Here is a 16,557-nt window from a genome sequence, read left to right as displayed (position 1 = left end):
AAACTGAATCCTAGAAAATGTAAGACACTTACCTAGAATCATGCCATCAAGAAAGGACAGACAGCTTTTGAATGTAGATCTGTCTAAGGCCAAGCTTACTCCTAATCATTATGCTATACCATGTGGGCTAGTTTGAGTCTTTTGTGGACCTCAGAAAATTATATTTTTGAACTGTTGCATTCGTGTGAGTGTGGGACTGTTTGATTGGATTGAATTCAGCTGGGGGCCTTTGACTGGAGTACTTTGGTGAGGGATGACCCAGGGTGGGTCTCAGCCCTCTTGAAGGAGTCTTTTATAAACAGGAGAAACATGGAGAGATGCACAGAGAGAACCTCATTTTTACCCTGCCTTGTGAGAGGATTCCAGAATTTCCTGCAGCTGTAGAAAGACCAGAGAGGTTGAGAGAGAGGCTGGAGGCTAGTATCAGTGGAGCAGCCAAAGCTGAAGCAAAGAAGCCCAGAGAAGAGGGGAGACATGAGCCATAATGCCTGATTGCTCACAGCTGAGCTTGGGTAAAAAGTGAGCCTGGAGGAAAGTGCAGAGACTGGCTACCATTTTGCCTTGCCACATGGCAGGAGTCCAGGATCGCCGGCAGCCAACCTTTGGTGGGACAGCATCTCTGATGATGCCTTGATGTGGACGTTTTCATGGTCTCGGAACTGTAAACTCTTACCCTAATAAATTCCCATTATAAAAGTCAACCCATTTCTGGTATTCTGCATTGGCAGCCCACAGCAAACTAAAACACCATGTCTGTTAAGAAAAAAGTCAAGGATACAGTTACAAATTGGGAGAAAGGGTAAGGCACGAAAATGGATAAACAGATGGAGAAAACAAACATGGACAACACAGCTCTGGAATTACTGAGTTGGGTTGACTAGCTAGGGTAAGCTGCTCTGATGACATCTTGCTTTTCATAGTTTTTCTGGAAGAAGTTATTCTCTATTTCATAATATTTAATAAGAAAATTGGTTCCTTAATTTTACCTGTTCTTTACAGATTTTCAATTATTTTTTCTTGCCAAATTGTCTGTGGTACCTTCTGTAGCTGGGGACTAGATGGAGAATTAAATTGCTATGGGCAGAACAAAATTACCCACTGGAATCAGACCAAAACCTATTTTATGCATGATTGTTCTGTAAACCCACAACTCCTCTAATTAAAAAAACAAAACACAGCAAAGTAAAAAACCTAGCCACAACTGGATGTCCCTCACGTGCGTAAAAACATCTCCATGGGGACGTGGAGGGGCAGAGACATTATGAAAGCTCTTATGCAGGATAAACTGGAGAGAAGAAAAGGAGACAGAGAGGCCAGTTACAAACAGCAATGGAGAGTAAGTGGTATACATGAGGAATACTGAGAAAGAAGTCTACCAAACTCATGTATTTGAAATACATAATACGTGGCTTATGTATTTTTTTTTAAAGTTCAAATTCTACTTTTAATTCATTTATTTTTTTTTATCTCCCCCTTCCCCCTATGGCTCCCTCCTCTGTCTGCTCCTTGCCTGCTCCTCTTTAGGAGGAACTGGGACCTCCCATGTGGAAGGTGAGTACCCAACTACTTGAGCCACTTCCGCCGCCTCCTGCTGGTTGTAGCATCTGTTGGTTGTGGCGTCTACTCCTCTTCTTTTGGGGGCATCAGGAACTGAAACTGGGACCTCCCATGTGGGAGGCAGATGCCCAGTTGCTTGAGCCACATCTGCTCCCTCTTACGTATTTTTGATAGCTAGGTAATGTGTTTATTAAAAAAAAATTTTTAATAGCCACTCTGAAAAATTCTAACACCTTCCCCAGATCTAGTTGAACTGGCTTTCTATTAATCTAATACTCTTTGTTCTTAGTTCCTAGAAGGAAAATAAGCAGAGTTTCCTAGTTCTGCTTATGGAAGTAACAGGAATAATATATCATCTCAAAGTAAAACCGCAGAATTGCATCGGAAATACCTTATGTCCCAGTAAATCTGTACCTTTCCTCAAAAACAAAAAACTTAATATCTTTGAGCAGTCACACAACAATATCCACCTACAATAAGCAGGAGTTTGGCATGCCTGAGATAATACAGGATAGAGAAATTTACCCACATCCTCCTCAAGAAACCCTTTGAAAAAATCCGGCATCGTCAGTGACATGGCAAGAATGCACCACACAGTCATCACTTGATCCTTGACCTCTACCCCGCTTTCTTTGCCCACGTTCCCACTCTCACTTTGCTGGTTTTGGGAAGGTTTCCCTAGTTCCTTGCTTGTGCATGTGCAATAAGTCACCTTCTCACTGAGAGATGTCTTTCTCCTTTGTGGTGTGGGATCAGGCAGGCCCTTTGATTGAAAACAGCCACGCAGGTGGTAACATTTTTATGTCTAACTTTAGGGTGAATGTCACCAAGTAAATTTTCTGACTATACTTTTAAATTTTTGATTACATCGGGTAAAAATTATTATATTCACAGTGCAAAATATTCACAGTTCAGTCATCTGGAGAGACTGAAAAACGAAAGAGTGAAAATCTACTTATATTTCTCATCAGTTTCACTTTCCTACCTACTGATAACCCCTGTTGATTGTTTTGGCCTCTATTTTTCAGAACATTTTCTATGCATTTACTTATAAAAATAGTTTTATTATTTTTATATAAATGGGATTATGCAATACATGCTGTTGTGCACCTTGCTTTTTTCTCCCCATTTAACGAGATACCATGGGCTCTTTTTCACATAGACAGATAGAGATCTACCTTAGTTTTTCAAAAATTGTTGCATAAATTATCAAAATACACTTTAAAATTCCCCTATTGTTTGACATTTAGAAAATATTTCTGTTTTAAACATGGAATTAATCTCTTTATATATGCATTTGTACCCATGAATCAGTAATTTTTAGGGTAGTAAAAGTAAGTAGACTTCCGGTGTCTCTAAGATACTACAGTTAGAGAAACTAGTCTCTGCTTTATATACAATGGCAATTCACACGCTTGCTCATTGAGGCTTGCCAGCCATAGGTGTTGAAGGGGAGGGAAGAGGCTGGGGACCTAAGAAGAATAGCTTCCCTGTTCAGTATAGAGGACTGGCAAAGTGGTGGCAAATTTACTAGTGAGCTACTGTGGCTGTTATTCAAACCCTCAGAGAAAGACTACTGCCCAAACAAGATGGTTTTATCTTGTGTTATTTATTCAGCAATCAGGAAGTTTTCTTGGAATATAATCTCCACATGGACTGGGGTTTTGTCTGCTTTGTTCACATCCCCAGTGACTGCCACATTATAAGTGGCCAATAAATATTTGTTGAATGAATGAAAAGTACTATGGATTTGTTCCATCATCCTATCTTGTATTTTAATAAATTGATCATAGGTATAATATTGGTAGATGTGTGCTTTTAGTGTGGCTGCTAAAAGAAATATCATACTATTGGTGACTTCCTGAGAATTTTTTGGCTCAACAGGTTTTAGTCTAGGTGAAAATCAAAATTGAGACCTCAGCAAGGCAATGCTCTTTCCCTGAAGGTCTCAATTTTGGACTATTTTCATTAGTATATTAAGACTTTCAGTAATACAAACCCATCAAATCAGTCCACCTAGAGAGGAACTTAATTTTCTGAGAAGTCTCTTTTATACTTTCCTTAGGGACCTGCCTTTCAACCCTCAACATAAGCCTGAGTGAGAGGGAGTTGTTCTGAGTTGAGACCTCCTGTTAATTTATATATTTTGACAAGAAGAGTTGGAATTAGGCATTTGTGGCTCAGGTACTGTGTCTATGATGCTCTCGAAGGGATGACAGCTAATTGTGAGTTTCTGATGAGTACCTCTGCCTTCTTTTCTCACCTTGAGGACCTGAGTTGCATCAGGCCTAGGCCCAGTCTCCTTATCTGCTGAATCCAAGCTCTACGTGAAAGTGGAAACTCGAGGAATTCTTTCATGCTGCAATCTTCACAGTCCCAGGTACTTAATGTAACTTTCAATATTACTTTTCCATGCTGTTAAAAGTAGGGTGGAATTTCTATAAAAATGAGTTTTTCACTTTTAAAATATTTTAACAGGCAGTGAGTGGAATTATTACCATAATTGTTGAAGCACATCGAATATAATGAGGCAGATGAAAACTTCTTGGCACCAACAGAAATAAGAATACCTTACTAAAAAGCATTGAATTATGAACATGCTTACATCTTAAAGATGGAAATCTTGGAGCAGCCTGCCACCTTCAGGATAACTTCCCAATTAACTCTACCAAAGAATACTGGTTTAGCCCTCAAAACATAACAAAAATTTTATACAATTTTCATACCTTTTTAGACCACTTTACACATTTCATACGAGCCAAAACATTTCTCTATAATCAATGGTGGAAACTATGTTCTTTTAACTGCTTTCACTATAATTAAGCATTGTATTTAACAATTAAACTATTTTTCTTTAAATAAATCTGCCCCTTTCATTATCTTTACTTGAATTCTTTTCTTGCCTTTAATAGGTTTATAGACAAACTACTTACACTTCATTTTTAGAGTCCAGAAATCTAAAACCATATCTTGCATCAAGGAACTGTGAAAATTACTGAGTAACTTTGGACTTTGGAAACCCTGCTGCTTCCTTCCTGGTGATATTCTTTTATTATGGATTAATCATAATATTTCTTTAAAAACTCTTAAATAAAAGAAGCACCTCAGTAACCTGTTCAGAAATGGAGAGGGGATAGGGACAGGATGGGGGAAAGTAGAGGGAGAAAGAAAAAAATCTGCAACAATACTTACTTTTTCTAATGTATTACTGTCTTTTCTTGTCATTAATTTACATGGAAATGTCCCCTGGCTTAAAGATAAGGAAGGCAGGAGAAAGGAGAAATAAGGTAGGGAATGAGGTAGCGACTCAGCTTTGGTAGTATGAAGATATAAAACAAATGAACAGGAAAAAGAAAGAAAAGAGAAAACAAGCATAACTGAAATCAATGCCATTAAGTCAAATGAAGGGTTATGAGAGGGTGGAATGTAAAGATAATGGAAAAAAAGAATATGGTGGCTCAGAAATGCAGCAAGCAAGGAGACAGGAAAATAAGGAGAAACAACAACAAAAAGAGGGAAAGAACAAACATTTATCGCGAATGAATACACTTTCATTATTTTCCTTCTCAAAAGCAGGAAAGGGCAACTTTAGAACCCGCTTAGATCCTGGTGTAATTAATTCCATCTTTATTGGTCACCCCTCATGGCTGCCCTAATGCGAAAGGACTTCAAGGTCAGTTTCCCGAAGGCTTTGATTCACAACTCTGATTGCACTTTGGAATCACGTGGGAAATTAAAAAACAGAAAACAAAACCAAAGCATGGCCGCAACCTAAACCAATTAAATCAGAACGTTCAGAGTGAAGCCTGGCAGTGAACGGTTTTACAGCTTCCTGGGTGACTCCCCGAGCCCCCTCTTCCGGGAAGCAGATTCAGGTGTGAGGGCGTGTGGCCTCCCGAGCGCTAGAGGGCGACCTAAGGACATTGAACGAAAGGCTGCGCGCGCTCCAGCCTGCCACAGACGTGCGCCTGCTCCGTGCGTCCTGAGGCGGCCCGCGCCGGTTTTGTCCCACTTGCGGCGTGAACCTGACAGCAGCATGAATTGAGGAGATGGGGGCCGCGGTGGCTCGCGCGATCAGGAACTTCAACCTGGAGAGCCGTGCAGAACGGGAAATCAGCAAGATGAAGCCCTCTCCTGCTCCCATGCACCCCTCCACTTTGAACGTCCTGCGGGAGGAGATGAGTCGTGAGTGGCCCGCGGGCGCGAGCCTCTAGGCCGGTGACATTGAGACTCTCCCCGCGCCCGCGGCGAGTCTGCTGCTCCTCCTGCCTTGTAGTTGCCACGGACCCGGCCCTCGCCGGCCTCGTTATTTATGCTTAGTGACTTGATGTAAAGAATCTAAATGGGAAGGGATCGTGCGCCTCAGAAGTGAATGACGTGCTCGCAGTAAGATAGGAAGAGAACTCTTGTAATGTAATTTTCTTTAGATGTCTTCACAGAAAAATGAACAGGCAGCCTGACCTATCAGTCTCTGTAGTTTGATTTACACTTAAAATGTTTTCCGTCCTGCCCAAGTGATTAAAAAAAAAAAAAAAGCAAAAATTCACTTTTAAGTGTTTAGGATCTTAGAGGAAATTTTCTTTGGTTTTAATTTTATGACGTTCTTTTTCTTTCCTTAGGACACCCCGAATTTAAGGTAGAAATTACTAGAAAAGATGACAAGCTGTTGTCATTGCTAAAAGATGTTTATGTTGATTCCAAAGATCCTGTGTCTTCTGAACAGGTAATGCATATTTTAATTAAGTAACTTAACCTTTTTGGACTCTGGGAAAATGATTTATTATTTTCTTTCTGCTCTCTGGGAATACTATCAGATCAAGAGAAGTGTGGCAACTGCTAAAAGAGAGTGAGCACTCTGCAAGCATAAAAATGTCAGTGTACTTGGGACCAAAGTACAATACATTGGCAAAGTTTAAGCACAACGTTTAAGCACAGGTCTAAGAAAGACACTGTCTTTTTCAGAAATTCCAAAAGACTTGAAAAAATATTCATTGAATGTAGCTGTCTAAATTATTGAATATCATTTTAGAATTTGTGATTTTGGTAAGGGACTTCTAGTGGTTGTCATTTGAGTCACAAAAGGAGAGCCTTAATGTTTTTTTCTCATCCTTTCTGGACTGAAGTGTGCTCTAATTTTAGGGATTCCTTTAATTTTTTTTTTTTTTTTTTTTTTTAAAGGACCTGTCTGGAAGGGTTATATAAAATTCAGGGGAAGATCATAGAATACATTGAGAATTGGGACCAATATACTAAGGGAGACCAGTTGGAGGCTTTCTCCATAGTTCCACAAGAGATGTTGCTTGTACTATAGTGATTTAGTGATGGGGAGAAAAGTGAATGAAATTAAGAGAGTCTTAGGTGACAGTATCAACAGGATTTGGTCACTGACTAGATGAAATGGATGAAGGAGAGGGAGGTATCAGATATAATCCCCAGTTAGGTGTAATCCCTAGTTTTTGGCATGGGATATGGCAGATGGGTGGTGGTTGTCATTGAGATTGGGAATATAAGGGTAGAATTGAATTTCAGATGAAAGTGGTACATTCAGTTTTAGACATGTTGAATTTGAGGTGCTGGTAGGTCATCTACGTAGAGATGCATGTTAAGCATTTGGGAATTTGACCTAGGAAGTCAAGAGAAAGGTCTAGTGTGAGATCACAGATTTGGAAGTCATTCACATGTAGTTCATAATGGAAATTTGAGGAGTGCATCTTATTAGAAAGACTGTATATATTAGGTCCTTTGCCAGAACTTGGGGAGCACTAACAATTAAGGGGCAGAGAAGGGAAGGGCCCACAGAGAAAACTAGAAGGGCAGGTAGAAAACCAGTAGAGGGGTGGAAACCAAGGGAGAAGACAGAGGTACAATGAAGTGGTCAACAGTGTTAGATGCTGTAGAGGGTTCAAATGGGCCTGAAAATTGTCCTCTGGATTTAACAACTAGGAGATCATTAGAGTAAATAGTATTATTTTTCAAAGCTTAACCAAAAATGAAAAAACTGGTATATTAGCCAGGGTTCTCCAGAGAGTAAGAACTGACATATGAGCAGACATATTAAAAGAATTGGCTCTCACGATCATGGGGGTTTTCAAGTCCGAATTCCAGAGGGCAGGCCACAAACTGGAAGCTCCGATAAAGGTGACGTTGTATTCCCCAGGAGAAGCAGACTGGCTGACAATGAGGCAGAAATTCTCTGGCTTCTGAACTCCTCAGTTTTTACGTTAAGACCTCCAACTTTTTGGATTAGGAGATTCCCCCCATTGCTGAGGTCAATCTCCTTTGTTGATTGTGAATGCAGCCAGCTGTAGATACAATCAAGTGACTGTAGATGCTAATCTATCTATGAAACACCCTCATAGTTACAATCAGGCCAGTGCTTGCTTAACCAAACACCTGTATACCATAACTTAGCCAAGTTGACACATGAAATTAAATGTCACAGCTGGTCATAAAGGAGGTGTTGGTCTGGAGTTTGATGGATAGTTACAAAAGGTAGACATCATAGCATTTTAATATTTTGACAGAAAGCAGCAGGAGGCAGGGTGCAGTTCAAAGGAAAAGAAAAGGGAAGGGTTGGCAAAGCTAGATAATAGGAATGGAATAGAGCACAAAGGCAGGGATTAAGCTTGGCTAGGACAGACAGTAGAGGGGAAGATGGATGTACATAGTTTTTTTTAATTTTTGTTGAGGTATGGGAGACAGTTTACTTTATCTGAAGTAAGAGGTAAAAACTATAGCAATATTTGAATTAGTTCAAAGTATTTGATAGGATTGAAAATGAACTATAGAACTAGGGAATAAAATGAAGATGATCAAGTAAGCTATTTGGGCAGAATCAGAATCCTGTCTTTCTAAAGCAGGTGCAGTTTTAGATCTAACCTAATCAATTCTTCTTATTCTTTTAACATACATAAAATAATGTGGGTAACAAATGGTATGTATTTGATTATTATTTTCTAGAACTACCTACATTTGTTAATGTTGATTGAGCTATATATAGCTCATTAATATAATGAATATATATATATTAATACGGCGAAATGGAAGTGTGGCGGAAGTATCGTAGAACTGGGACTAATTACAATGAGAAAATGTAGTTGGGGAAATGTAGTATTTGTTTGAAGGAGAAAAATGGAAATATGAGAAGTATAAAAGTAGATGTCAAGTCTTTTCTTTCATCCTAAAAGCCTTTTTCCCCCCTTTGGATATCAGGTAAAAGATGCTAGAAGACATCAAGAGCCAAAGGAGTTCAGGTTGCCTAAAGGCCATCACTTTGATATGATCGATATTAAGAACATTCCTAAAGGCAAAATTTCGGTTGTGGAGGCATTGACACTTCTCAATAATAATAAACTTTATCCCAAAACGTGGACTGCAGAGAAAATAGCCCAAGAATACCATCTAGAACTGAAAGATGTAAATGCTCTACTCAGATATTTTGTTACTTTTGATGTCAAAGTCTTCACTCCTAAAGACAAGAAAGCAATACAATCAAAATGAAGAAAATCACAGATTCCTTTTCCTAAGTATACTCGCCATCCCCTTGTTCTGTTTTGTTTCTTTATTTTTAGCATATTAAATTATATAAATTGCCAAATATTTAAAGCTCCCTGATGATAGTACTGTATTAAACTCTGCTGACTTTTCAATGTTGCAGATAGAATAAGTTTTTTTTAACATTAATTTGTTTTAGCTATATGATTGTATGTGTCAGCATGACTAATCACAACATCTGTAAACTTATTATAAATAAATGAGTAATGTGTTATTTTAGGCACATCATATTATCAGCTCTTAAATTGATTACATTGTCTCTTTGGAAATGTCCTGAATCCCTCATTTAACAGTTTCACCTTCTAATTTAGAAGATTAGTTCATTCTTCCTATGGGATAGTGAAAGTAAGAACTTTCCTGACTGTTAAGACTGACATTTTCTTGGTGGAGAAACCGAGATTTGACAGTAAGGTAGAATATCAATATGTCACAAATAAAGACAGATGGGAGACTGGATACAAAGTCAGTAGAAAACACACTTATGACTATTCCAATGAAGGAATAAGTAATAAGAAGGGTTTCTTTTGTCTTTAATTGGTTTTAAGTATGGAATAATTGACTTTAAAATTATAAAAAGTAATTAGTGGTATTTATAAAATTTTAGGAACCCATGCTGTGACAAATAACTAGTTAAGTCCAAGAGCTTTCATAGAGACAGACGGCCATGGGAACTGTGGAGAACAAACTTTTCTCAGGATTTAATGTACAAATAGAAGAAAAATTTTAAAAATGTTTAAATCAAAGAAGAGGGATGGCAAATGAGATTTGGCAACCAAATATTTGTATTTTCTAATTTTAATGCTAGTCGGGAAAAGAAAAAATAGGCAAATAGAAGCAGGAAATGTGACCGGATGGAATCTAAGAAATTGCTGTTTCATCCATTTTGTGAACGTTTGTAAGCACAACTGTACCAGTATAAGATCTTAGAGCAATTTTGTGTGTTTAGCTGCCATATATTGACTAGGATCTTAGTTAAATTGTGTAACCCCTTTGAGATTGAATTTCCTCTATCAAATGAGTACTTAAAATGTGTTACTTAAAACTAAGGGTTACTGAGAAGATAAATGAGATAATAATATATTACAAAGGCTGTAAGAAGTATGAATTATTTTTTGCAGTTGAAAATTGAGGCCTAGGGATACATGGCCTATCTAAGATTATTATACAGTATGGCATAGCCTGGACCAGAATTTAGGTTTTCAAAATCCTTGTTGGGGTATGTTTTTTCTGTGTCCTAAAGAAGCATATCTCAGACAGGAGGTATGAGTTCTAGGAATATTTGAGAATGTAGTGAAGTTCTAGGTTATCAGTGTCTCTGTGAAGGAAGATAGGTGTTACTACTTTCCAGAGATTCCCTGGAAATGGTATGGATGAAGCTGTTTTCCTTTGTCTAATACCCAAACCCCAAGTGCTGCTGTTTTTGAGCCATCTTTCCTATTCAACTCTACACTGTGTAGCTAGGTGGCTATAAATATGGCTGCTGTTATATGGTATCACATGATAAAGTACTTCCCATATCATTCATTTGTTTCTTGCCTTTTATTGTGTGTACAAGAGCACTTGGCTAGTAGTGGCATCACAGAAAGAGCATGAAGTTTAGAATCAGAAAACCTGGGTTTAGATCTCAGTATCACAACTAGCTGTCTAGGCTTGGAAATGTCCCCAACTGCGAAACAGGTAAAAATTGCTAACATTTTAAAAAGCTGTTACTAAAGACTAGGCACTAATCTAAATGCTTTACTGGTTTACATGTCTTAGCTTGCCATATAGGGTAAGTACTGATACCCATATTTTACAGAGTAAATTGAAGCACCGAGAGCTTCTGTAACTTTCCAAAGGTTATCTAATAAGTTGTGGAACCTGGATTTAAACCCCTATCACTTATAGTAGGTTATCTTGAGAACCTTGCCTCTCTAGGATTATGAGAGTTAAGTGAAATGATATACAAGTTGTCTGGGACATATGAGGCCAGGACTACTCAGTGCCCACTGAGTACAAGAATCACCTGTAGAGCTCTGAAAAAATACAGCTGCCTGGGCTCTCTCAGCCATGAGAGACTGGTTTAGTAGTAAGTCTAGGAGGTCCTGAGCATCTATATTATATAAAATACATGGGGGATGAGAGCCACTGTAGTAGGCCATTGAGAATCGTCAGGTTGTGAGAGTACAGGAAGTAGTTCACCTTAACCTAGAGTTCTTGTGTATGGTTTATTACCAAGTAGAAAACACCTGTCTCTGGATCTCAGACACCACTGTGCTTGCCTCAAAAGGGGTGCCTTGGCATAGTTTCATCAAGAACTTGAGACTGGGAAAGATAGAATGGGTAGGTGATTTATGTCATTTACCCACACTCATGCTTAAAACAAAAAACTAGAAACTCAGTATGAACAAATAATATTGTGGTCCTACTAACTAAAGTCTGCATCAGTAGGGGGAAGGGAGAATAATAATTGCATTATACTCTATTACCCTGCTGAAAAATTACCCTGCTTTATAAAACATGTTTTAGGAAGAGTAGATAATGGTATGGGGGTGGGGGGCGGGGGAGGATAATCAAGCTGTAGAAAAACAGTTACAGAAACTCAGGAGACATAAGAGTTGGAAAGAAATTTTCTTATCCTCTTAATCCGTCATTGATAAATTAATAATTCCTGACCCTGACTTCCTTATTGGGTTGGTTGAAATCAAGAAGGAAAATATCTGTAAAACATTTGAGATCCTCATTCATTTGCCATATATTTATTAGGAGTCCACCATATGTCAGACACTATTTAAGGGATAGGGGAAAATTGGTTGAACAAGATGAAGTTCCTATCTTGAATTTACCTCACCTTTTAAATAGACACATATTCATTCACTTTTCTTTGTAGATTTTAATGTATTTTCTTTTTCGTGATTATCTTCAGTGCCTGGTGAAATGCGCTCAATAAATGTTGAATAAATAGGCTTTAAAATCATAGAGAAACAAAGTCTAATTTTATTTGTTTAGGTTATCTTCAGCCCCTGGTAAAACAGGCTCAATAAATGTTGAGTAAATGGACTTTAAAATCATAGAGAAACAAAGTCTACTAATAAACTATTAGTTTGTGAGATCAAACTTAAGCAAACAGGATTTTGTGCTCTCTCACTTAAAAAGCAAATCTGGTTTTCGTTTAAGGTTTGCATTGGATTCTGAACTTACCCACAGTTTTATCAAAGTATCTGTAACATTGCAGGCAGGACTAGGACAAAACATTGAGGATTTTAAAACACAAGTGAGTTAACTTAAAAGTGAAAATAAAACTCTTTGTTCAGTTAAAATTAAAATACCTTTTAAAAAATTGAAGAGTAGGTCTTGCCGTTGAAGAAAGAAAACTAAATTTTGGTTGAGGGTTCTGGATCAGGTGTGTCTTAAGAAATATTGATACTCTCTCCAAAAAGAGCATGTGCTGGCCAATCTGTGCAGGTTGAATACCAGCATTGTCTGGGTCTAAAGTTTATTGTGAAAGAAGAAGAGGATGGAGCAGGGGGCAGAAGGAAGAAGGATGTTTTTGAAGGACTTCAAAGGAAAGTTTTTCTGGGGAATGAGGGAGGGTAGAAGGAATGTCCTGAGATGAAAAGATTTGGAGTTAGCAGTGTGGCAAGAGAAGGAGAGCAAGGGCAAGGTTACAGGGAGGGGAAGGAGAGCTGGAATCCAGGGAAATGATCTAGGAAAAGGTGCCCAAGAAGGGGGAGGCCTATTGTTGGAAAGTGGGTGGACTCGGCAAAGTTCTACCATAAATAGAGTGAACATATAATTTATTGACCCATCTTGTTACAGGACAGGCTTGAGAGTGCAAAGGGACAATTAGATTAGGACAAGAGGCATAAACTGGGACTGTTCTGGATAACTAGGAGGTATGGTTATGCCCCAACCACAAAAGGCACTGTCGGAGGTCCTGAAGGATACCTGGTTGTTGGATGTAACCCTCTTAGCCTCCACTTTGTCACTACTTAGCATCTCACCGTTGTATGCTCAGGCATGAATCTTGTCTGTGCTAGAAGGCTTTGCTTGGTTCCCAAGTAATACTTGTGCATGGACATCCCCTCCTCCTTATTTACTCAATGCCCCGAAACACTCATAATCCCAAGTAAAGGGAGGTGGGATATTGGACAACTAGTGGTGGTGTGGTGAGGAATCTCCTGTACCTGGACTTAGAGGGGCTGAACTGAAGTTGCCCAAGACATCCCTTATTGGAGCTTTGCTTGAATACAGCCTTATTGGGCACAAGATAAAAAAAAAAAAATCCATAAGAAATGAAGAAATATAAAAGATTAAGATGATTTTATACACCTCAAATAGCCATCACCCTCTGCTTGGTAGCTACTCTATCTTACTTGCCCTGACAAAGACCATGTTATACGGAAGTGGATTTGGCCCAATGGATAGGGCATCTTCCTACCACATGGGAGGTCCAAGGTTCAAATCCAGGACCTCCTGACCCATGTGATGAGCTGGCTTGCACGCAATGAGTGCCCTGCCACACGGGTTTCCCACCCATAGGGGAGCCCCATGCGCAGGACATAGTTTGAGAGAAGGAGAGTCTATCCATTTGTTTAACTGGGTATTTCAGTTCTTGCTTTTGCTTTAGGGATAATAGGGCTGAATTACTTGTTAGGAGAAATGATGAAATATCAGAAGGTCTTAGGTATAAATACCTAAGACCTTTTTTATACCATATAAAAAACAGAGCTTTACATTCAAAGCCTTTGGGTCACTAATTCGGTGGATTCCCTCTGCCTTTCTTTGCCACTATCAGTGCCTCAGCAATAGAACTCCATCTTGGGAGCCTGTGAATAGAATTGCAGAAGAGGCATTCACTTTCAGAACAGAATCCTGAGCAGAGTTAAGGCTGTCTAATTTTTCAGTGGATTGATGCTGTGAAGCAGATAGTACGTAAAACCAGAATAACTTTGCTTCATTGTTACTGTGAGGAAGAAGTTAAGAAGGAAGCAGTTGTGAAGATGAATAATTTGGGAATAAGAATTTAGTCAAAATGGGATAAACCACACCTTGTCTTGAGAAGTAATCCCTGAGATAAAAGGAACTCATAACAGCAGGAAGATTTCTTGGTTGCATGAGAGAATATAACCTTTAAAAAAGTTTCTAACTTTGAAAGAGGAAAGCCAAAACGATGTCACCTGACTGACAACAAACTCCTTATGTCAAAGTTGCTTCCAAAGGAGCAACCTAATAGAAGGATTTTTTAAAAAGATTTATTTATTTATTTCTCTCCCCTTCCCCCTCTCCTCCTGCCCCTCCACTCCCCACCCTGTGGTCTGTTCTCTGTGTCTATTTGCTGCATCTTCTTTGTCCGCTTCTGTTGTCAGCGGCACGGGAATCTGTGTTTCTTTTTGTTGCGTCGTCTTGTTGTGTCAGCTCTCTGTGTGGAAGGCGCCATTCTTAGGCAGGCTGCACTTTCGTGCTGGGCGGCTCTCCTTATGGGGCACGCTCCTTGTGCGTGGGGCTCCCCTACGCAGGGGACATCCCTGTGTGGCAGGGCATTCCTTGCGCGCATCAGCACTGCGCATGGCCCAGCTCCACATGGGTCAAGGAGGCCCGCCGGGGTTTGAACCGCGGACCTCCCATGTGGTAGACGGACGCCCCAACCACTAGGCCAAGTCCGCTTCCCTTTTGTGTAGGATTGATTACTGACGTCCATATCTGGAAAGAGAGAAGGCCACTGAGAAAAAGTAGAACAATTTCTAAAATGAGCCTCTGGGATTTTTCTATTCTTGGAAGGATAAGTGTTAATAGAATTTAATATACATATATTTGGTAGTAAAAATTCCATTTAGAGCTAATGACACTTCAGCATTTTTGCCAGTTTAGTACACTCTGTAGCAGTTATATATGGGAGATGTCATATCCTAATTTGTGTTTAAATATCTTCCTGCATTTCAAGGTAAGCATAATACAAATCATCACTTAATTTAACGTAACTGTATAATGAAGATTGTTACTTCTTTTTAGAATTAACTATAACTTCCCCCTCAAGGATGCTAGTTACACAACAGTAATTTTTGTGTAATATTTTAATTTTATTTCAGTTAGCTCTTTTCCAATATAAGGTGTAGGAGTTTGATTCCAAAAAGAAATATTAGATTATGTTTGTAAACTAGTCTTTTCCTCTGGGCGTATGAGATTATTTTGTAGGGCTTTCAGTCCCTACCCCTTGGTAGGTGGGTACTCACAGATAAAAGACGTGGCAAAAGACAGAGTTGAGGATTTTTGATGTTGCAGTTTTGATGTTGGAGTTTGATTCTGAAGCCTTAAACTGGAGCCCCAGGAAGAGAGGAACCCTAAGCCTGGAAAGAAGCAAGCCCTGGGAAGAGAGAAACCCAGGAAGCCTGAACCCTTGCAGACGTCAGCAGCCATCTTGCTCCAACACGTGAAAATAAAGACTTGGGTGAGGAAAGTAACTTACGCTTTACGGCCTGGTATCTGTAAGCTCCTACCCCAAATAAATACCCTTTATAAAAACCAACCAATTTCTGGTATTTTGCATCAGCACCCCTTTGGCTGACTAATACAAATGTTATCATGATTTGACATGTCTTTACATGGGTCAATGAGTATATAAACAGATGCTACTTTTTAATTGCTTAAATAAAAAGCATTACAATGGCTCCTATTTTTAATTTATATATTATTATTAGTGGAGGAAAATCCTTGCATAACATATTCAATTCATTAAATTTATTAACTACTTCTTAGGCCATTACTATTCCTTAGTCAATCATTTCTAAATTACTCTTTCTGCTACTGTTGCTGATCCATGACTAAAACTCCTGGTACCGGCTCATGATCAAAGTTCAGATAAGAAGCTTAGAGATGGAAATGCCCTTTAAAAGCATCTTATAGAAAGAAGGATGAAGGAGGGAATAAGGGACAGATAGAGAGGGAGTAAGAAAAATTTTTTTTGCCTTACAAGTATCCCAGAATTACTACAACATCACCAAAGCAAAAGTGTATCTTTCCTCCTCTTAGGTTATTCTTTTATTACATCTTTTTCTTTTTGTCATTGACCCTGTTGCTTCTGGAGGAATAGCAAAAGACTAAATAAAATATTTTAAAATAACCAGATTTAAAAGATTTTAAAGCCTCAAAACAATATCCTCAATGAGGCATTTATATATTTAGGTCACCTCGTTCTATTTTTTTTTTCTCTTTTTTATTGAAGTATATCATTCATACATGAACATGGATAAACAATAAGTGTATAATAAAGATTGTGAACGTACAAAATAAACATACATAACATCACAAGGGGTTTCATACATCACCTTTCCGCCAACAGTTTGCATTGTTGTGAAACATTTTCTATTTTTTAAGAGACACTTTTAAGTAGGTCAAATTTCTGCCCCACTTCTATATGTACACATAAGATTAACAGCATAATTTAGAAAATATTTTTTCTCTGTTTAC

General features: G+C 38.7%; 1 protein-coding gene across 1 annotated transcript; it reads left to right on the top strand.

Annotated features, from left to right (window-relative positions):
- Window positions 1–5,514: 5,514 nt before the first annotated feature.
- Window positions 5,515–10,631, top strand: NDUFAF4 (NADH:ubiquinone oxidoreductase complex assembly factor 4). Its single transcript, XM_004465083.5, has 3 exons — window positions 5,515–5,742; window positions 6,177–6,280; window positions 8,770–10,631. Exons 1-3 carry the CDS (start codon window positions 5,607–5,609, stop codon window positions 9,055–9,057), a joined length of 528 nt encoding a protein of 175 aa, XP_004465140.1. The 5' UTR covers window positions 5,515–5,606; the 3' UTR covers window positions 9,058–10,631.
- The last annotated feature ends 5,926 nt before the right edge of the window (window positions 10,632–16,557 follow it).

The sequence above is a fragment of the Dasypus novemcinctus genome, chromosome 11 (assembly GCF_030445035.2).
Source record: "Dasypus novemcinctus isolate mDasNov1 chromosome 11, mDasNov1.1.hap2, whole genome shotgun sequence".
Taxonomy (NCBI): domain Eukaryota; kingdom Metazoa; phylum Chordata; class Mammalia; order Cingulata; family Dasypodidae; genus Dasypus; species Dasypus novemcinctus.
This window is presented reverse-complemented; position numbering and strand designations above follow the sequence as displayed.